Source organism: Rhinatrema bivittatum, chromosome 2, assembly GCF_901001135.1.
Source record: "Rhinatrema bivittatum chromosome 2, aRhiBiv1.1, whole genome shotgun sequence".
Classification (NCBI taxonomy): Eukaryota; Metazoa; Chordata; class Amphibia; order Gymnophiona; family Rhinatrematidae; genus Rhinatrema; species Rhinatrema bivittatum.
The window spans coordinates 454,092,811-454,110,854 of record NC_042616.1 but is presented as its reverse complement, the minus strand read 5'-3'; the positions used below and the strand labels follow the sequence as shown (position 1 = coordinate 454,110,854).

The 18,044-nt window shown below is 47.2% G+C and overlaps 1 protein-coding gene across 1 annotated transcript in view; it reads right to left on the bottom strand.

The window, feature by feature from the left end:
* Positions 1-1,852: 1,852 nt before the first annotated feature.
* TCF20 (transcription factor 20) overlaps positions 1,853-18,044 on the bottom strand; it is a 185,399-nt gene continuing 169,207 nt past the window's right edge. Inside the window, exon 6 of the mRNA XM_029587130.1 lies at positions 1,853-2,544. Coding sequence (XP_029442990.1) covers positions 1,853-2,544 — 692 coding nt within the window. The remainder of the gene's footprint in view (positions 2,545-18,044) is intronic.

The following is an 18,044-nucleotide window of genomic DNA, read 5'->3' as shown; positions in this document are numbered from 1 at the left end:
GGTATTCAGCCTTGTTGCCATGAGATCGAACTGTGGGGTCCCCCACCGCTCGCAGAAGAGCTCCCAGGCCCTCAGAGAGAGAGCTCCCACTCTCCCAGATCCAACTGTTGTAAGCTGAGGTAATCGGCTTGGTCGTTGTCGACTCCTGCGACGTGTGACATGGCGAGTCCCTCAAGATGAAGCTCTGCCCACTCGAACAGCAGCTGAGCCTCCTGCGCTACCGCAGGACTCTTGGTTCCCCCCTGGCGGTTGATGTAAGCTACCGTGGTCGAGTTGTCCGAGAAAACTCGCACCCTCCGATCATGGACCAAGGGTAGAAACTACTCCAGAGCTCTGCGTACCGCTAGTGTCCAGGCGATTGATGGACCATACCTGCTCAGATGTCGACCAAAGCCCCTGAGCAGACTTGCCCAGACAAACTGCTCCCCAACCCCAAAAACTGGCATCCCTGGTGACCACCACCCAATCCGGGACCTCGAGAGGCATTCCCTTCTCCAGACTGCTCCGCGCCATCCACCAGGCCAGACTGGACCTGGCCGGCTCAGTCAGAGGATTCCAACGGGACAACAGTGCTCTCTGCAGCAGCCTAAAGTAGGCAAACGTCCAGGGCACCAGTTCCAACATGGATGCCATCAAGCCCAGGACCTGTAAATAATCCCAGACCTTCGGCACCTGCAGACGAAGCAGATGCGCTATCTGTCCCTGAATCTGGTTCACCCTGTCGTCTGTGAGAAACACTCTGCTCCGCTGGGCGTCGAAACGGGCTCCCAATTATTTGAGGGAATGGGAGGGGAACAGATGACTTCTGCACATTTATGACCCAGCCCAGAGATTCTAGGAGTGACCGAACTCCGTCTACGGACTGCACACACTCCTCTAGTGACTTTGCCCGGATCAGCCAGTCGTTCAAGTATGAGTGTACCAAAAATCCCTCCTGTCGCAGAGCCGCCACCACTACTACCAACACCTTCGTAAAGGTCTGCGGGGCAGTGGCCAGTCTGAAAGGAAGCGCTTGAAACTGATAGTGCTGTCCCAGAACCATGAATCTGAGAAATTTCTGGTGCTCCTGATGGATGGGGATATACAGATAAACCTCGGTGAGATCCAGAGATGCCAAAAACTCTCCTCCCAGTACCGCTGCAATTACGGTGCACAACGTCTCCATCCGAAAACGTGGTACCTTTGAACTCTGTTTGACGTTCTTCAGGTCTAAGATAGGGCAGAACGTGCCTTCCTTCTTGGGCACCACTAAGTAGATGGAATATCTGCCTTGCCTCTGTTCATACATTGGTACCGGCACAACTGCCTCCAGACTTAAGACGCTGAAGCGTTTCCTGGATTGCTGTCCGCTTGCTTTGGGAAAGACAATGCAACTCCAGAAACACCAACCACAGAGGGCGAGAAAATTCTAAGGCGTAGCCATCTCTCACCAGGCTCAAGACCCACCAGTCAGAGGTTATCTTGGTCCACTCCCTGTAGAACCGGGCCAGCCTGCCCCCAATTACCAGAGATGAGGAGTGGACCTGCTGGATCTCATTGTGAGGAATTATTGCCATCCGCTCCCTGGGTGGATCCGCCTCTAGATGTCCTTCCAGACCCCCGAAAGGACTATTGGTTATGGGAGGACTGTTGTGGGGCTGAGGCCCCTCAAGGACCTCATCTGACAAAAACATGACTCCCGAAAGTGAGGCCGAGAGGAGAAAGGTTTCTGGCCAGACTTTCGATCCTCTGACAGCCTATTGCCCTTCGTCTCTCCCAGCGACTTCATTAGACGATCGAGATACTCACCAAACAGTAGTTTCCCCTGAAAGGGCAGATTACAGAGCTGCGATTTTGATAACACGTCCGCTGATCAGTTACATAGCCACAAGTGTCGTCTGGCCACCACCACAGCGTGGGCCGTGGCTCTCACCAGGTCATACAAGGCATCTACATCATAGGCAACGCCCGCCTCCAGGTGGGCCGCCTGGACTGGGGAAAGAATCCCCGAGGCCGCATGCTCCTGCGGCTTCTGGATCCAACCCAAACAGGCCCGCTGCATCAGGCTTACACAAACTGCCGCTCGCAGGCCGAGTCCCAGGACCTCAAACGCTCGTTTGAGATGCACTTCCAACTTCCGATCCTGAACATCCTTCAGGACGGAAGATCCAGCAACTGGGATAGTGGTCGTCTTAGTGACTGCTGACACTGCCGCAACCACCTTCGGGACCTTGAGAACATCCAAATGGTCCTGCAGAAGCGGATAAAGCTTGGACATCGCCCTGCCCACTCGCAGGCCCGAGTCGGGGGAATCCCACTCCCGGTTGATCAACTTCTGGATTTTCTTTGGAATAGGGAAAGCGCTGGGGGGTCTCCGTAGGCCATCCAGAATCGGATTAACCCCTTCAGCATCTGAATCCTCCAGGGTGAGCTTAATTCCCAACTCCTCTAACACCAGAGGTATAAGCAGGCGAAGCTCCTCTCTCTTGAAAAGACGGATCACCCGTGGATCATCGCCTTCAGCCTCGGGACCCTCCGAGGTCCCCTGTTCTGTTTTAGAGTCCCCTGGGTCCAGAGGGAGACCCCCAGTCAGGTCCCCCTCCCGATCAACCTCCGAGGAGACCTCTTCCTCCTCCGATTCCAATCATGCTTGCCGTCCCTCGGGAGGTAGAATTCACGGGCCTGCGTAGCCTTTAGAGGGGACCTTCCCCCACTTTGCCGATCCCGCCGGGCCTTCTGTGACACCGCACTTACCTGCCTGCTTAGCCAGGAAGGCTTCGTGCAGCAAAGGTACAAATTCGGGTGAAAACCCCCCTGGGGTCCCTGAAGGGCGCTTGGGGCTGCTAGGGCCTGAGACATCTGGACCTTTTTCCCTTGGTCGAATCATGAAAGACAGGAGCAGTGGGGACCCTCCAGAACCCTGGGGAGAAGCCCCCCTATCTGGTTCCACTTTTGCGGCCATAGGCATTCCCTCCTGTGACCCAAGCACCACCGCCTCGGTCCGTAGATGCCTCCGCGGCTTTGATTGCCTGTCAGGACCCCCCCAGCACACTCTGTGCAGAGGAGGAGGTCATTCAGGCAGACCAACAGGCTGCCACAGGCCCTACAGGTCTCCCTGAGCTGCTTGTCAGTCATAGCAAGCACAAAAAAATAAAGGCAAAAAGAAAAAACCAACAGGCAAATCCTATGCTTGCAGCGCTTCCACGCGGCCTGGATCGCGAGCAGGAGGGGCGCACCACGCGGCAGCTGTCAAACCCTGAAGAGGATGCACTGCCCCAAGAATTTCCCGCCGGTACGCTGAACAGGCCACTGCTGTGACTGAAAACCGTGCAGCTCGATTGGGAGTGCAGCCAGCCCCCACCGGAGTGAAATTGACCAGACCGTGACCATTCTCCTCCTAATAATCCCCTGATCCGCCCACTTACTGCCCGGCCTGCACCCGACGATCCCGCCGAGGTGTCTGCCTGCTAGGCCGCTCAGACTGCTCACTTGTGTCTGCTGTTGCAAAAACAGATAGCTGCCGGTGACATTTTTTTTTTTTTTTTTTTACAACAAAAGCTTAAAACTTAAAGGCCTAGATACACAGGAAAGCACAAAACAAAAGTAAGGGTACTTCCCTACTCCTGGGCTGGCGAAGGGGCTTCGGGCCTACCGAGGGAAACAGACCACTAGCTTTTAGTGGTCCCGGAGTCGTGGGCTGAAGCTGGCCAGGGGCATCCAACCCCCCCCGTTCGCCTGGCTCAACCCGAGGGACGACCCTTCTGCAGGAGCCTGTCACCTCGGGGAGCAATTTTCCTTAATATATCCAGTCAGTCAGGACTGCAGGGTTAGCACATCTACCATCTGCTGGAGGTAGAGAAAGATTGAGGGACTGCAGGTGGCACTCTCATATATGTGGCAGTGCCCAAAGTTTTGTTCTCTACCTCCATCTGCTGGTAGGGATGAATAAAACCCGCTGTCTGGACTGATCTGGGTATGTGCAGGAAAGGGAGCTCATGTGGGTGTGTATGCAAGAGAGAGGGCCCTCCCTGTATGAGGGGATGTGTGTATGTGAAGAGTGTGAGAGTGCCTGTATGAGGGTGTGTGTATGTGTATTAGAGAGAGGGAGCATGTGTGTGAGAGAGAGAGGGACAAGAGGGAGCCTGTGTGAGGGGCAGTACTGAGAACGGGGTCAAACTCTGGGACTGGCAATAGAGTGGAAGGGGTTGAGCCTAGAGGTGGAGGGGAGAGATACTGGCAGGTGAAGGAGTTGGGGCCTGAGAGGGAAAGTGGCCAGGGGAGTAGGGAGAGCGAGTGGAAGGGACACTCTTACAGTGAATTTCTAGGGAAATTCTGCTCAAAATATTTAAAATTCTGCATAAGTAATAACTTTTTTCTGTATTAATTTAAAATGTAATTACTTAAAGGCTGTCATGTAAATTGTGTTATTTTGACCAATATAAAGTTTGCAGAATTTTAAGTTTTGTGCACAGAATTTTACATTTTTTTGCTCAGAATTCCCCCAGGAGTAATAAATATTAGGCTGCCTCCCTCTGTCATAGTATCTAATATAGTATGGTACTCTTATGCCCCACAATAAGTATTGGATATACCCTGTATGCACCAGATTTGTACTGTAAATATTGCTGCTCACATAATTAACTATGCCCCCTATACTGTGTATCTGTAACAAACCCAACCTACTGAAACATACTTTGAACTCTACCGCTGTAAAACCATGTAGTAAACAATCATGATGATCCTCAGAGTCTGACCACTCCCCCAAAGGTCTGAAATACACAGGTCCTGAGTTATTTGGATCCATGGGCTTGTAAGATCTATCTTTTCTTCCCATCATCACAATGGTTTCCTGAATGAGGGAGCCCTGGTCAGTTAAGTCCTCCAGGTAAATTACTGAGAAATTCCCTGTTGCGAAATCACTAGTAGTCAGTAGGAAATTAGTAAAGACCCTCAGTTTGGATAGTTACACCAAAGATTAAGATGAGCACAGATGATACACACACTAACCATTAATTCAAGTTACAGTGGGTGATAATTTTGATATTGGAACATAGAGGTAAGCACGGTTCTGGAGATTCAAATTAGCAAAAACATATTTCCCAACCTGAAAACACTGAACAATGGAAACTAAAGTGAATCCATTTTTAATTACTTCTGCCTTACAAATCTGTTAAGTCACTAAGTTCAGTATAGGAAAGCAATTCCTGAACTTTTTAGAATTATGAAATAAAATGAATACACCCCTGTACTTCAATCTAATATTCCCACCTGATTGCATTTATAAATATCATATGCCTAAAATACAGCACTGTAATTTTTTTCTGCAGTTTCTCAGGGTACTCAACCTGAAAAATCTCAGCCTTAGAAGGTATCAGAATTCTATGCTTATCTTTCTGTCACAACGTCAAGAGCCGTATTTGGGGGGGGGGGGGGGGGGGGGGGGTGTGACACGACAACATACTAGGAAAACCATTCAATTATACACCAAGAGTAGAGTGAAAATTAGGGCTTTTCAGCCTCTACTAACTTGCAGCTGTTTGAACTTGAAACACAATGAGGCCTCCATCCCTGGACTTAAATGTAAAGTGATTTGCCAACTTCCTGCAAGCAAGATGTTTGGAAAAACTCTTTGGTGGGATCATGACAGAGCAAAAGGAGCTTCCTGGCCTCAGCATGATCCTTTATCATCTTTTCCAGCTTTTCTCCAAACAGCAGAGATCCACTGAAGGAAAGTAAATATGCCTTGGAAGAAAAATCAGTTGACCATTGTCTCAACCATTTAAGGCATTTATAATTTGTTCTGAACAATGTTTGCTGTACAACACTAAGTTAAAAATAATATATAACCGTAATCCTGTCTTGCTTGTGACCCTATATTCCATGGACTTCGTAGCCAGGAAAATCAAACCACATAGGTATCTATTTTTCAGATATCACTTTACTGCCAGTGAGATCAAAACCAATGGGAAACTTGAGATCCTGAAAAATCAATCTCCACTTACTGGACCCATTATCCAATGGCTCTGGACATGTAGTCAAAGCACATTGCCATTTAAAGGTAGGCGTGGTCCAGCTCAAAACAGCAGTTAATAGCTGTGTATCTTCCTGTCTATGCTATCCTTCAGAGGCAAAGGCCTCAATTAGGCTAATCCTGTATTTGAAGAGACACAGAGTTATCTAACTCGGGGGGGGGGGGGGGGCGGCGGCCGATGCAGTGTCACATGTGTAAAGACGTACATCCATTGAGTACCTGTTTTCCTATTGTGCGCACAGCCACAGCTCCCTGGGTGCCTGTTTCTTCAATGCATGCACATCCACCTTTCCAGGGCGCGTGATGCTATATTTTAATGAGCTGCCGCATTAAAAAGCATAGGGCGCCCAGGGAGCTTTGGCAGTGCGCACAATAGGAAAACAGGTACTCAATACGAGCTTCCATTTTGTCGCCCCTCAGGAATAAGAGTGCACGCAATCTGGTCTTTTATTCTTTACCAATTTTATTGTATGCATGGGTTTGTTTCATTTGTGTTACTTAATGCATGCATGTTTATATATTCAGGTTATGTGTGTGTTTTTTTCTGAGACAGCAGGGGCTATGTTCTCAGGCTACTCCTCTCCTCTCCCATAGTCGCCAATCTACTCCTGGCAGCCCCCTAGAATGCCTCAGGAGGAGGAACCACAGAAAAGCTGTATTTTTGTTTTTTAGTTGAGCCCTTGACGTGTGGCAAAATAACGACAGCACCAGGGCTGGTGTTAAATTTGGTTAAGTGCGAGTTGGCTGCATGGAGATTTTGTGCATTGGGGTAACAGGTAATAGCACTCATCACATGTAAATGCCATGTAGATGAGGCTTTTAGCTACGTGTTTGGATGCTCTATTCCCCATATTGCATCGGGTGTTAGTCTAGCACTTCCAACTGCAGGTAAACCTAGGCGCTAGGCTGAGCGCACTTTATTGCGTCAGCCCCTCAGAGGGTGTGCTGTTTCACCCTTGCTCAAGAAAGTCTGATACGCTTAGAGATGACTGTTGCTCTCAATCTCTTCTACCTTGGGTTAGGGTGGGAAATACCTTTCTGTCCCTACTTGTGGATTCCAGGATTGGGCCTTCTGTTTTCGAAGCTCTTTCCTCCTATTTGAGCACTAACTCCACCTGCTCATAAAGTATATCTCTGCCTCATTTAAGAGCATAGGTCATCCAAAATTCTGCACCCCCGCCACTTCAAATTCAGAATCCAAAGCCTCTGAAGATAGCAGATATTCCTGACCCTTTCCAAGAACAGAGCAGCAAAGATCCTATGAAGGAATATTTTGGCTACCGTGCAAAGTTCATACCTTATATTTATTTAATATATTTCTATACCGGACTTCATGAATGGGATTCATATCAGGCCGGTTTACATGGAACTTGGGGGATTAACAAGTGTAACCAAACAAGAAGGCCGAAACAAGCAAAGTTACATATAACAGGGGGATTGAACTTGGGGGCTAAAGTAGCCGGGAAGTAGACAGAGAGAAATTAACTACATATAAATAATATATGACTGGTTCAGAGATTAGTAAATATCCCATTCCTTGGGCTGAGTCTGATGTGACATTTTGAGTCAGGGGAAGGCTTGGAGGAAAAGCCACGTCTTAAGTTTTCTTCGAAAGGTAAGAAGACAGGGTTCCAGTCTTAGGTCAGTCGGTAGTCTATTCCAAAGGACTGGGCCTGCTGTGGAGAAGGAACGTTCTTTGGTGGATGTTAGACGGGTGTATTTAGCAGGTGGGACTTGCAGGGTTCCTTTATATGCTTCGCTGATGGGTCTTTCTGAAGAGTGGTGTTTGAAAGGGGTCTGAAGGTCTAGTGTGAGCTTGTTTGTGGATGGTTTTGTGGATTATAGTGAGTGCTTTATGTAGAATTCTGTATTTTATTGGCAGCCAGTATAGGTTTCGGAGGATGGGGGTGATGTGAGCACGTCTGTTGGTGTTGGTTAAGATTCTGGCTGCTGCGTTCTGGAGCATTTGTAGAGGTTTTGTGGTTGAGATGGGGAGCCCCAGGAGTAAAGCATTACAGTAGTCAGTTTTCGAGAATAACGTAGATTGAAGGACGGTTCTGAAGTCATTGAAGTGGAGAAGGGGTTTGATTCTTTTTAGAACTTGAAGCTTATAGAAACAGTCCTTGGTGATATTAATTGATTTCTTTAAATTCAGATGATTGTCTAGTATAACTCCTAAATCTCTTGTTTGAGAAATCTGTGGGTCAAGAGCTGTAATATCGGTGTTGGTCGAGTGTTCAGGGGAGATAAGAAGGATTTCCGTCTTGGATGTGTTGAGAACCAGGTTCAGGCTGGAGAGGAGGCTTTTTATGGACTTCAGGCAATTTTCCCAGTAGTCAAGCGTTTTTTGTAGGGATTCTTTTATGGGGATCAATATCTGAACATCATCTGCATAGAGGTAGTGTGTTAATTTTAGGTTTGTGAGCAGATGGCAGAGGGGCAGTAAGTAGATATTGAAGAGGGTCGGGGATAAAGAAGAGCCTTGTGGGACGCCTAGCGTTGATTTATAGCTTGGTGATTCTTTGTTGTTGACTCTAACCTTGTAACTTCTATTGTTGAGGAAGGAGTTGAACCATCTGAGGGCGTGTCCAGCTATTCCAATGTCTGATAGACGGTTTAGCAGAATGGCATGGTTTACCGTATCGAAAGCCGCTTATATGCTTTTCACATTCTGCTTTTTAAAAAAATACATTAAATAAGGAGTTTGTTTCGCTGCCAACATACTCTACAATTTCATTGTGAAAAAATAGTTATAAAAATATTCTAAAAGTAAACATAAAAACAGACTTTAGACTTCTTCATTCAATACTTGATAGAAGCCCCTTTGCATCAATAACAGCCAGGGTCTACCAACTTTGCACAGTGGGATGGTGTGTGTTTTGCCTATTTTTCTTGGCAGAAAAATACAAATACTTTCAAGTTGGGCAAGGATCATCAGTAGATTGCAATCTTCAGATCCTGCCAAATATGTTCTATCAAGATTCAGGCCTGGGCTTTGACTGAGCCACTCAAGGACATTCACTTTCTTCTTGCTGAGACATTGTTGCTTTTGCTTTGTGCTTAGGGATCACTGTCCTGCTGAAAGGTGATTCTTCTCCCCAGGTTCAAGTCTACTGGCAGACTGGAACAGATTTTCTTTCAGGATCTGCCTATAGTTTGCAGCATCCATCCTTCCTCCGATCTTCACAAGCCTCCCTGTCCCCACCATGCTAGAGATGGTGTCAGCATTTGATTTATGCCACACAATTTTAGCATCAAGACCAAAAGCTCCACTTTGGACTCAGACCACAAATCTTCGTGTCTCCTAAATGTTTTCAAAAATGGTAAGCAGCACATCATATGGCTTTTCTTCAGCAGTGGCTTCTTATTGCCACCCTCACATCCACAGGCCATGTTTGTGGAGTAATCCTGAAATTGCTAATAGTCAATATTTTCCCCAGTTTCAGACAGAGACCTCTTTAGTTCTTTTAAAGTAATCTTAAGCTTCACAGAGACCTTACACAATCATTTCTGTACCCCACAGCTACTAACTTTGGAGGGATGGCCTGATCACTGCAGTGTCTTTGTGGTGTCAAACTGTTTCCACTTTACAATGTAATATTATAGCTTTTTTCTAATCTGTACCTTTCACTAAAGATACCCCATAGCTCCTTGTACAGCATGTTTTGAAAATTGCTTCAAATTTACCTCCAAACAGAAATGTTTTGATTCTTCATCCAGGACTATGATCAGCTCAACTACTGTAACGGTTCTATTTAATTTTTTTCTGAACAAGAGCCAATTTGGGTTTGCTATGACAAAGGGTGCAAAGATTTAGAAGACAAAATCTTGATTGCCTATTCTTAATTTCATTTGGAATATTTCTATATTGTTCTGTCACATGAGAAGTGCAGAATATGTTGTATAAATCATTGAAAAAAAAAGCTTTAATGCATGTATATTTTTTAGACAGCAGAATGTGAAAAAATGTACAAGGGTATGAAGACTTTTACAAAGCAATGTACATTAGCCCTTTTCTTAAGACTCTTGAGAGGTTCAGGCAGAACAGCATTCTCTTGATAAACTCTGGGTTTGCATTAAAGTTTGAGCTGAACCAGGCAAGAAAAGCAGGATTTAAGGTCAAAGCCTATCTTCCCTGTTCATCACCTGACTCACCCAGCAGGAAACTAGATGTGCTTGCGCAACCCTCAAGAATACAATTTACAACTGACACCAGTGACCCCATCCCCACAGCACATCTTTGTTCATCACTATTCAGGAAGAGGTGTGCAGGGCACAGTTCTCCTCAGAAATATTGGCAGCAAAGTTCCACTGAGACCAGGACTGAGCTGGGACAAACAGCCCCTATGACAGCCCTACCCCTACTCCCACAAATTTCCTTTTCAGATTTTTGTTTGTTTTTATATATCGATGTTCACCCATGGGTATCACATCGGTTTACATTATAACTTTTGATAATGTGATGGCGGTCATATTATCATCCAAATTAAAGATATATGCTGGAAGGATGGAAGCTCCATTGGTTCAGCATTGTGCTGAACAATCTCATGTTTTTGAAACTTTACATAGTACGGTTTTGGACTGTATTGAGCAGGATGAGCGGGGAGGGGATTTAAATCTGTGTTTACTACAGCGCGAACAGCGTTGGATTTTTAAATTGAACACAATTGCCCCTGCTGGGCTTAATAAGGAAGTTGATTGGGCGGTCTTTCTGTAGTGGATAGTCTAGTTCTGGATTTGAGGTTCGGGTATAAAACAGCTGACATCCGGTGGAGACGGAAGAATAGCGTTTGAGCGCCATTTTTTGAAAGACAACACGGTAGGAGGGATCTGTGTCACACTGAATCGTGAGTACTAATGCCGCAGTAGAGTGAGACATATATAGATATTGTTCTAGGGATTTATAGATTTATGTTTTTGTAATAGAGTTTGTGAAGGAACGGTAGCCCCTGAAGCAGGCGCGAGGAGTGCGCCGAAACATGGCCAATGTCGGGCGATTCATCTGAAGCAGTGATGAAACACGGCGAAGAAATATAACAGCACTACTATTGAGAGATAAGCATAAAACAATATATAAGATTGTAATAATTAGTTGTGGCATGTTAGATGATAAAATACGGGTTTTCTAAGGATTTTAAGGGAGGCACATTTGCACTTTATAAAAACATAATATCAATTGACAAACCTGAAGAGAGTAGGTAAATGACGTAATTAATAAGTGGTGAAGTCAAGAGAGGGGCTGTAGCCCTGTAAGGGCAAGAGCTCATGAGACTGCGAACACACTGACATCTTTCTGATACCACTCTCTCGGGTAAGTCTTTTTAATTTTAATTATAAATAATTAAAAATAATTGTAAGACACATCTGCTATTTTGCAGTACCTCAAGTTGCAACGGTCTGGTTTTGTTTTATGGTCATATTATCATTACATTTAACATTGTACTATTGTAAAATTACATTATTTATGGTTTGTTTTAACAATTGTAACATTGAGTAATATATGCTTATTTGGTAACTTTACATTATCGTTAAAATAACTAATTTTGGAGAGGTCGTATGAATTTTGTTGGAGGCAATATCAGTTCTCTTGGTGTGGTAATAGTGCTGGTTGTTAGGTGCTGTAATCCAGTGGGGTGGGTTGATTGTTGTCAGGAAAGGCTTTTCGGACAAGCCAGATTTTTAGGGCTTTCTTGAAGTTTTGTGATGAGGTTTCCATTCGAAGTTCTGTTGGTAGTTTGTTCCAGTGTGGGGCCTGCAATTGAAATTGTGCGTTCTTGCATTGAGGTGAGCCGAGCCTGTTTGATGGAGGGGATTGTAAGAAGTCCAGTGTTTTTAGAACGCAGGTTTCTTTGAGAGTTGTAAGGATGAAGGGTGTCCTTTAGCCAGTCAGTTTTTTCATTGTTGATGGATTTGTGCATGAGGGTAAGGGCTTTATATTGAATTCTGTGGGTTATGGGGAGCCAGTGGAGTTCTTTCAGTATAGGAGTGATGTATGTGGAGTGCTTGCTGTTTGTGAGGGATCTGGCTGTCGCATTTTGCAGGAGCTGGAGTGGCTTGAGGGTAGAGACTGGGAGTCCGAGGAGCATGGAGTTGCAATGGTCGAGTTTAGATAGGATGAAGGCCTGGAGTATTGACCGGTAGTCTTGAGTGAGTAGCAGGGGTTTGATTTTTTTTTAGAACTTGAAGTTTGTAATAGCCCTCTTATTATTGTGTTTATGAAGGTTTTCAGATTGAGCTCGGAGTCTAGTGTGATGCCTAGGTCCTCTTACAGTTGTAACAATTTGGCTTTTGTTTTGAGTGGAAGAGTGGTCTTGGATATTCCATGCCGGGGGATTATTATAGATGTGTAGGATTTCAGTTTTTGAGTGGTTGAGGGTGAGTAATATTTGTGATTGGAGGTTTTCTATTCGAGCCAGGGTGGATGGAGTTCCATTGTAGGAGGGTGTTCTATAAGTCTTTTTTCGTGGGGAGGAGTATTTGGATGTCATCGGCGTATATAAAGTATTGTAGGCCCAGGTCGGTGAGTAGTTCGCATAGTGGGAGCATGTAAATGTTGATCAGGGTGGAGGAAAGTGATGATCCTTGGGGGACGCCGTGTGGGAGGGGGAACTATTTTGATTCTTTGTTGTTGTAGGTAACTTTGAAAGATCTGTTAGTTAGGTAGGAGCTGAACCATTTGATTGTGGTACCTTCAAGTCCTATCTCGCTTAGTCTGGATAGGAGGGTGTTCTGATTGATGGTGTCAAATGCGGCGGATATGTCCAGTAGTATAAGAAGGTAGGATTGGCCGGCACAGACGGCCCTTTGCCCTTACTATGTCACAGGGGCCGACCAATAGCACCGGTAGCCCCTGTGACATAGTAAGGGCAAAGGGCCGTCGGCGCCATTTTGATTACTGGCAGTCGACAGCCCAAGTAAGGGAGATCGCTCCCAGACCCCCGCTGGATCACCAGGGACTTTTGGCAGATCTTGGGAGGGAGGGTCAGGAGGGTGGGGGGTTGTAGTTAATTAAATTTAAAGAATTGGGATGGGGTATTTTTTTTTCCCCACAGAAAGAATGATAAAAAGTTTTCTGATCTGGGGAATGGACCGAAATGGCCCTCCCCAGACCCAAAACGAAATGGGGCCAAAAAAAATGTTATGCACTCCCCTAATTTGATCCATAAGATGTACAGATGCCCAGGAACAGAGCCGGTTTAGCAAACCATTTTTTTTTTTTTTTTTATTTTCCCCCTCTGAATCCTAGGTGCATCTTATGGTCAGGTGCGTCTTATGGAGCAAAGAATACGATACCCCTGCAGTAACCTCAGCTCTTCAGTATTCTCTTCGAAAAGCCATTGTGGATATATCTTTGCTTAAATAACTTGATTAAACTTGAGTAAAATGTGAACTGGTTCATCCAAACTGGAGACCGCCAGTGCATTCAACCAATTAACGCCGACACTGGACAAACTGTGGATGTCTTGAACTAGGGGGTAGGCCGCGGCTTACCCATATTTGCTTAGTCTCAAGGTTTGTTATCCAAGGTTCTCCCTTTTTTGGGGGGCAGCCGTGGTCGGGATGCTGAGTCCATCTGTCTACACTAAGGAAAACGAAATTATCAGGTAAGTAATTTCTCCATTTCCTAGCATGTAGCCAGATGGGACTCAGGACCAATGGGATGTACAAAAGCTACTCCTAGACAGGGCGGGAGGCTGCCCGTAGCCTACTTAATACTGCCATTGCGAAGGCTGCGTCTTCCCGGGCCTGAACATCCAGACGGTAGAACCTGGAGAAGGTGTGTATGGAGGACCATGTCGCTGCCTGACTAATCTTGGTGGACGACAGAAGCTTGGTTTCTGCCCAGGAGACTGCCTGGGCCCTTGTAGAATGAGCCTTAACCTGTAGAGGTAAGGGCTTTACTGCCTCCACGTAGGCTGCCTTGATTACTTCTTTGATCCAGTGGGCTATGGTTGCCCGCGAGGCTGCTTCTCCTTGTTTCTTCCCACTGTGAAGAGCAAACAAGCGATCCATTTTGCACACCGGTTCCGATGTTTCCAGGTATCGCACCAGGAGTCTGCCGACATTCAGATGGTGAAGAAGGCATGAGTCTTCTGAGTCCTTATGTTCATTTTAAAAATAAATAAAAATAAAATCTGGAGCTGGTAGCAAGATGGTTTGGTTCAAGTGAAACTTGGAAACCACTTTTGGAAGGAAGAAGGGGACAGTGCGCAGTTGTATGGTTCCAGGTGTGAACCTAAGGAATAGTTCCCAACAGGATAGAGCCTGTAGTTCAGAGATGTGACGAGCTGAACATATTGCCACCAGGAATGCCGTTTTCAATGTTAAGAGGCATAGGGACAGACCGCATGTTGGTCTGAAGGAAGCCGCAGCTAGGAAGTCTAATACTAGATTGAGATTCCATAGAGGCACCGGCCACTTTAGGGGTGGTCGGAGTTGTTTAACCTCTTTCAGGAAGCGGGAGAAGTCCGGATGGGTTGATAGCCAGATACCATCCACTTCTGCTTTGAAGCAGGCCAGTGCAGCTACTTGGACCTTGAGGGAGTTGAGAGACAACCCCTTCTTCATACCATCCTGTAGGAACTCCAGAATCATGGGAATCTTGGTTGTCCGCGGGAGGATCCTGCGGTCCTCACACCAAGCTTTGAATACTTTCCAGATCTGTATGGATGACAGAGATGTGGAGAACTTAAACGCCGTGACTGACACCCTGCTCAGAGTGTGCGAGTAACCGCGCTTCTTCAGGCGAGTCCTCTCAAGGGCCAGACCGTAAGAGAATTGAGACGGATCTTCATGGCGTATTGGGCCCTGCTGGAGAAGGTCCCTGTGTGGAGATAGGTACAGAGGGTTCCCTGCAAGAAGTCTTTGCATGTCTGCGTACAATGATTGTCTTGGCCAATCCGGGGCCACTAGCAGAACTAGTCCCCTGTGATGTTCTATCTTGCAGATGACCCTGCCCATAAGTGGCCATGGAGGGGGGGGGGGGGGGGGAAGGTGTACAGTAAGTCTTCCTCTGGCCAAGTCTGGACGAGAGAGTCGATTCCTTGGGATTGCGGCTCTCGTCTGCGGCTGAAGAACCTGGGGACTTGGGCACTGAGACGGATGGCCAGTAGGTCCATGGCTGGGAGGCCCCAGCAATTACTATCAGTTGGAAGGCTGTGGTCGACAGCGTCCATTCTCCCGGGTTCAGGCTCTCTCTGCTGAGGAAGTCTGCTGAGACGCCTTTTCCTGTGATGTGGGAGACTGGGATCACTTGTAGGTTTATCTCCGCCCACACCATGAGAGGGTCTATCTCCAGAGACACCTACTGGCTCTTTGTTCCTCCCTGGCGGTTGATGTAAGCAACCACTGTTGCATTGTCCGACATTACTCAAATCTCTTTGCCTCGGAGTCTGTGGCTGAATCGCAGGCACGCTAGTCTGACTGCTCGAGCTTCCAGGTGGTTTATGTTCCATTCCACCTCTTCCTTGTTCCATTGTCCCTGGGCCATCAATTCCTGACAGTGGGCTCCCCACCCTCGCAGGCTCACATCCGTGGTAAGCAAGATCCAGTTCAGTGGGGATAGGATTACTCCTCTGCTTAGGCAGTCTTCCTGTAGCCACCACTGGAGCAGAGAACGTACCTCTGCTGGTAGTTGGAGGCGAATTGAGTAGTCCTGGGACAGTGGGTTCCATTGTGACAGTAAGGAGTGCTGGAGCAATTGCATATGGGCCCTTGCCGAAGGGATGACTTCCAAGGTTCATGCCATGAGGCCAAGGACTTGAAGATAGTCCCATACCTTGGGGGTATGCATTGGTTATCAATAGTCGTAATTGTTCTATCAGTTTCCTTCTCCTTGGGGGAGGGAGGAAGGCTTTATTCTATTTGGTGTCGAAGTGGGCCCCCAGGTACTCTATCAATTGAGAGGGCTACAGACTGCTCTTGCCCGTGTTCATGACCCAACCGAGTTCCTGCAGTAGGCTCTTGACTCTGCTGGTCATATGCCAGCTCTCTTCCAAATACTTTGCCCTGATTAGCCAATTACCCAGGTAAGGGTGTACCAAGATCTCTTCCTTCCTCAATGTTGCCACCACAACCACAATGATTTAGGTGAATGTTCTGGGGGGGCGGTTGCTAGGCCGAAGGGTAGCGCTCAGAACTGGTAATGGTGACCCAGTATTACAAAGCGTAGGAAGCGCTGGTGATCCTGATGGACTGGGATGTGAAGGTAGGCTTCGGACAGGTCCAGGGAGGTTAGAACTCTACTGGTTGTACTGTCATTATTACGGAGCGAAGAGTTTCCATGAGAAAGTGTAGAACCCGCAGATGACAGTTGACGTCTTGAGGTCCAAGATGGGCTGGAAAGATCCTTCCTTCTTGGAAACAATAAAATAGATGGAAATAGCACCCCGTATTTTGTTGGGGTGCGGGAACCGGAGTTATTGCCTTCAGAATGAGTAGTCTTGTTAGAGGTGGTTTCTACTGCCAGTCTCTTGGAATGGGAGTGGCAGGGTGACATCATAAATTTGTCTCGAGGGATGCTATGGAACTCCAGAGAGTAACCTTCTCGAATGATGTTTTAGAACCCATTGTCAGACGTTATCTTGATCCATCTTTGTTAGAAGAGGGCAAGTCGACCCCCTATAGCCTCTTCCTGTGGATGGGTCGGCCCATTCTCATTGTGGAGCACGGCTAGAGCCTGTCCCCAGGCCTGCTCCCTCTGGTCTGTCTGTTCCGAAAGGGCTGGGACCTTCCAGAGGGACGAGGTGCCTGGAACTGCGAGTTCCTGTAGGGTCTAAAGTGCTGCGATCCTCTGCCCTTGGTTTTTCTGAGGGAGGGAATGCTGAGATCTTTTACTCTTATCTTCCGGTAGCCGAGGCACTGGGGATTTGCCCCATTTGCTGGCTAACTTCTCCAATTCGCTTCCGAAAAAGAGAGATCCTTTAAAGGGCATTCTTGTAAGATTCACTTTAGATGTCGCATCAGCAGACCAATTCCGTAGCCATAGTTGTCTTCTGGCTGCCACTACCGAGCCAACGCCCCTGGCTGAGGTGCGCACCAGGTCTGAGTTTGCGTCAGTGAAAAAGGCTGCTGCAGATTCTATCATCTCACCGGTATACATTCCGGAGTATTTGCCACTCTCGAAAGGAGCAAGCAGGAAAGTGCCACGAAGGCCTCCTTAAGGATGGATTCCAATAGTCTGCCCTGAGTGTCCTTCAATGCGGCCCCTCCCTCAACAGGAATCTTTGTTCGCTTTGAGACGACACAGACCATAGCATCCACTTTCGGGAAACACAGGCGTTCCTTGATTGCTGGTTCTAGAGGGTATAGGGCTTCCAAGGCCCGACCCCCTTTGAAGCTGGCCTCCAGGGCACCCCATTCCAGGTCAATCAGTTCCTGGATGGCTTCCATCATTGGAAAGTAGCATGAGGCCTTACGAAGGGACCAAGATGGGGTTCTTTTTTGGTTCCGCCATAGGGTCCGTGACAAGAATACCCAGCATCCTTCAAAATCTGGGAAACAAGGGCTGGCAATTCGCCCTTGTGGAAGAAGCAAAGCATGGTTTGGCATGGTTCCATTCTGGAGGGATTTTTCCTTCTTCCAGGGAGTCACTCATCATCTGAGGTGTCTAGGTCCCTGTTAAGGAAGTTCTTGGTTAGGCGAGGCATGTCTCGAGGCATCCGAGCAGGACTGGGAGGATCTTGTGCCTGAACGAAAGCTTGCAAGCCCTTGGAAAAATTCAACCAGGAGAAAGATACCCTGGGTCCATGTTAATCCAGGGGGGTCTGAGTAGGGGCCCCAGAGGTGCCCTCCTGTGGGGAAGCCATTTCAGAAATGCATAGGTCCGGGGAGCTATCATCAGGAGTTCTGGAACCATCTCCCAACAGTAAGAGACCAGGCTTTGGTTCCCCCTGGGATTCTTCGCAATGTTGACACAGGCAGGACTCCAATTCAGGCTGCGCGGCTTTATGTGGCAGGCTGTGCAAACAGTGCCTTCTGGCCTTCTTGGGCACCGATGCCATTATCTCTATGTGTTTGCGCGCGTGCAATTGTA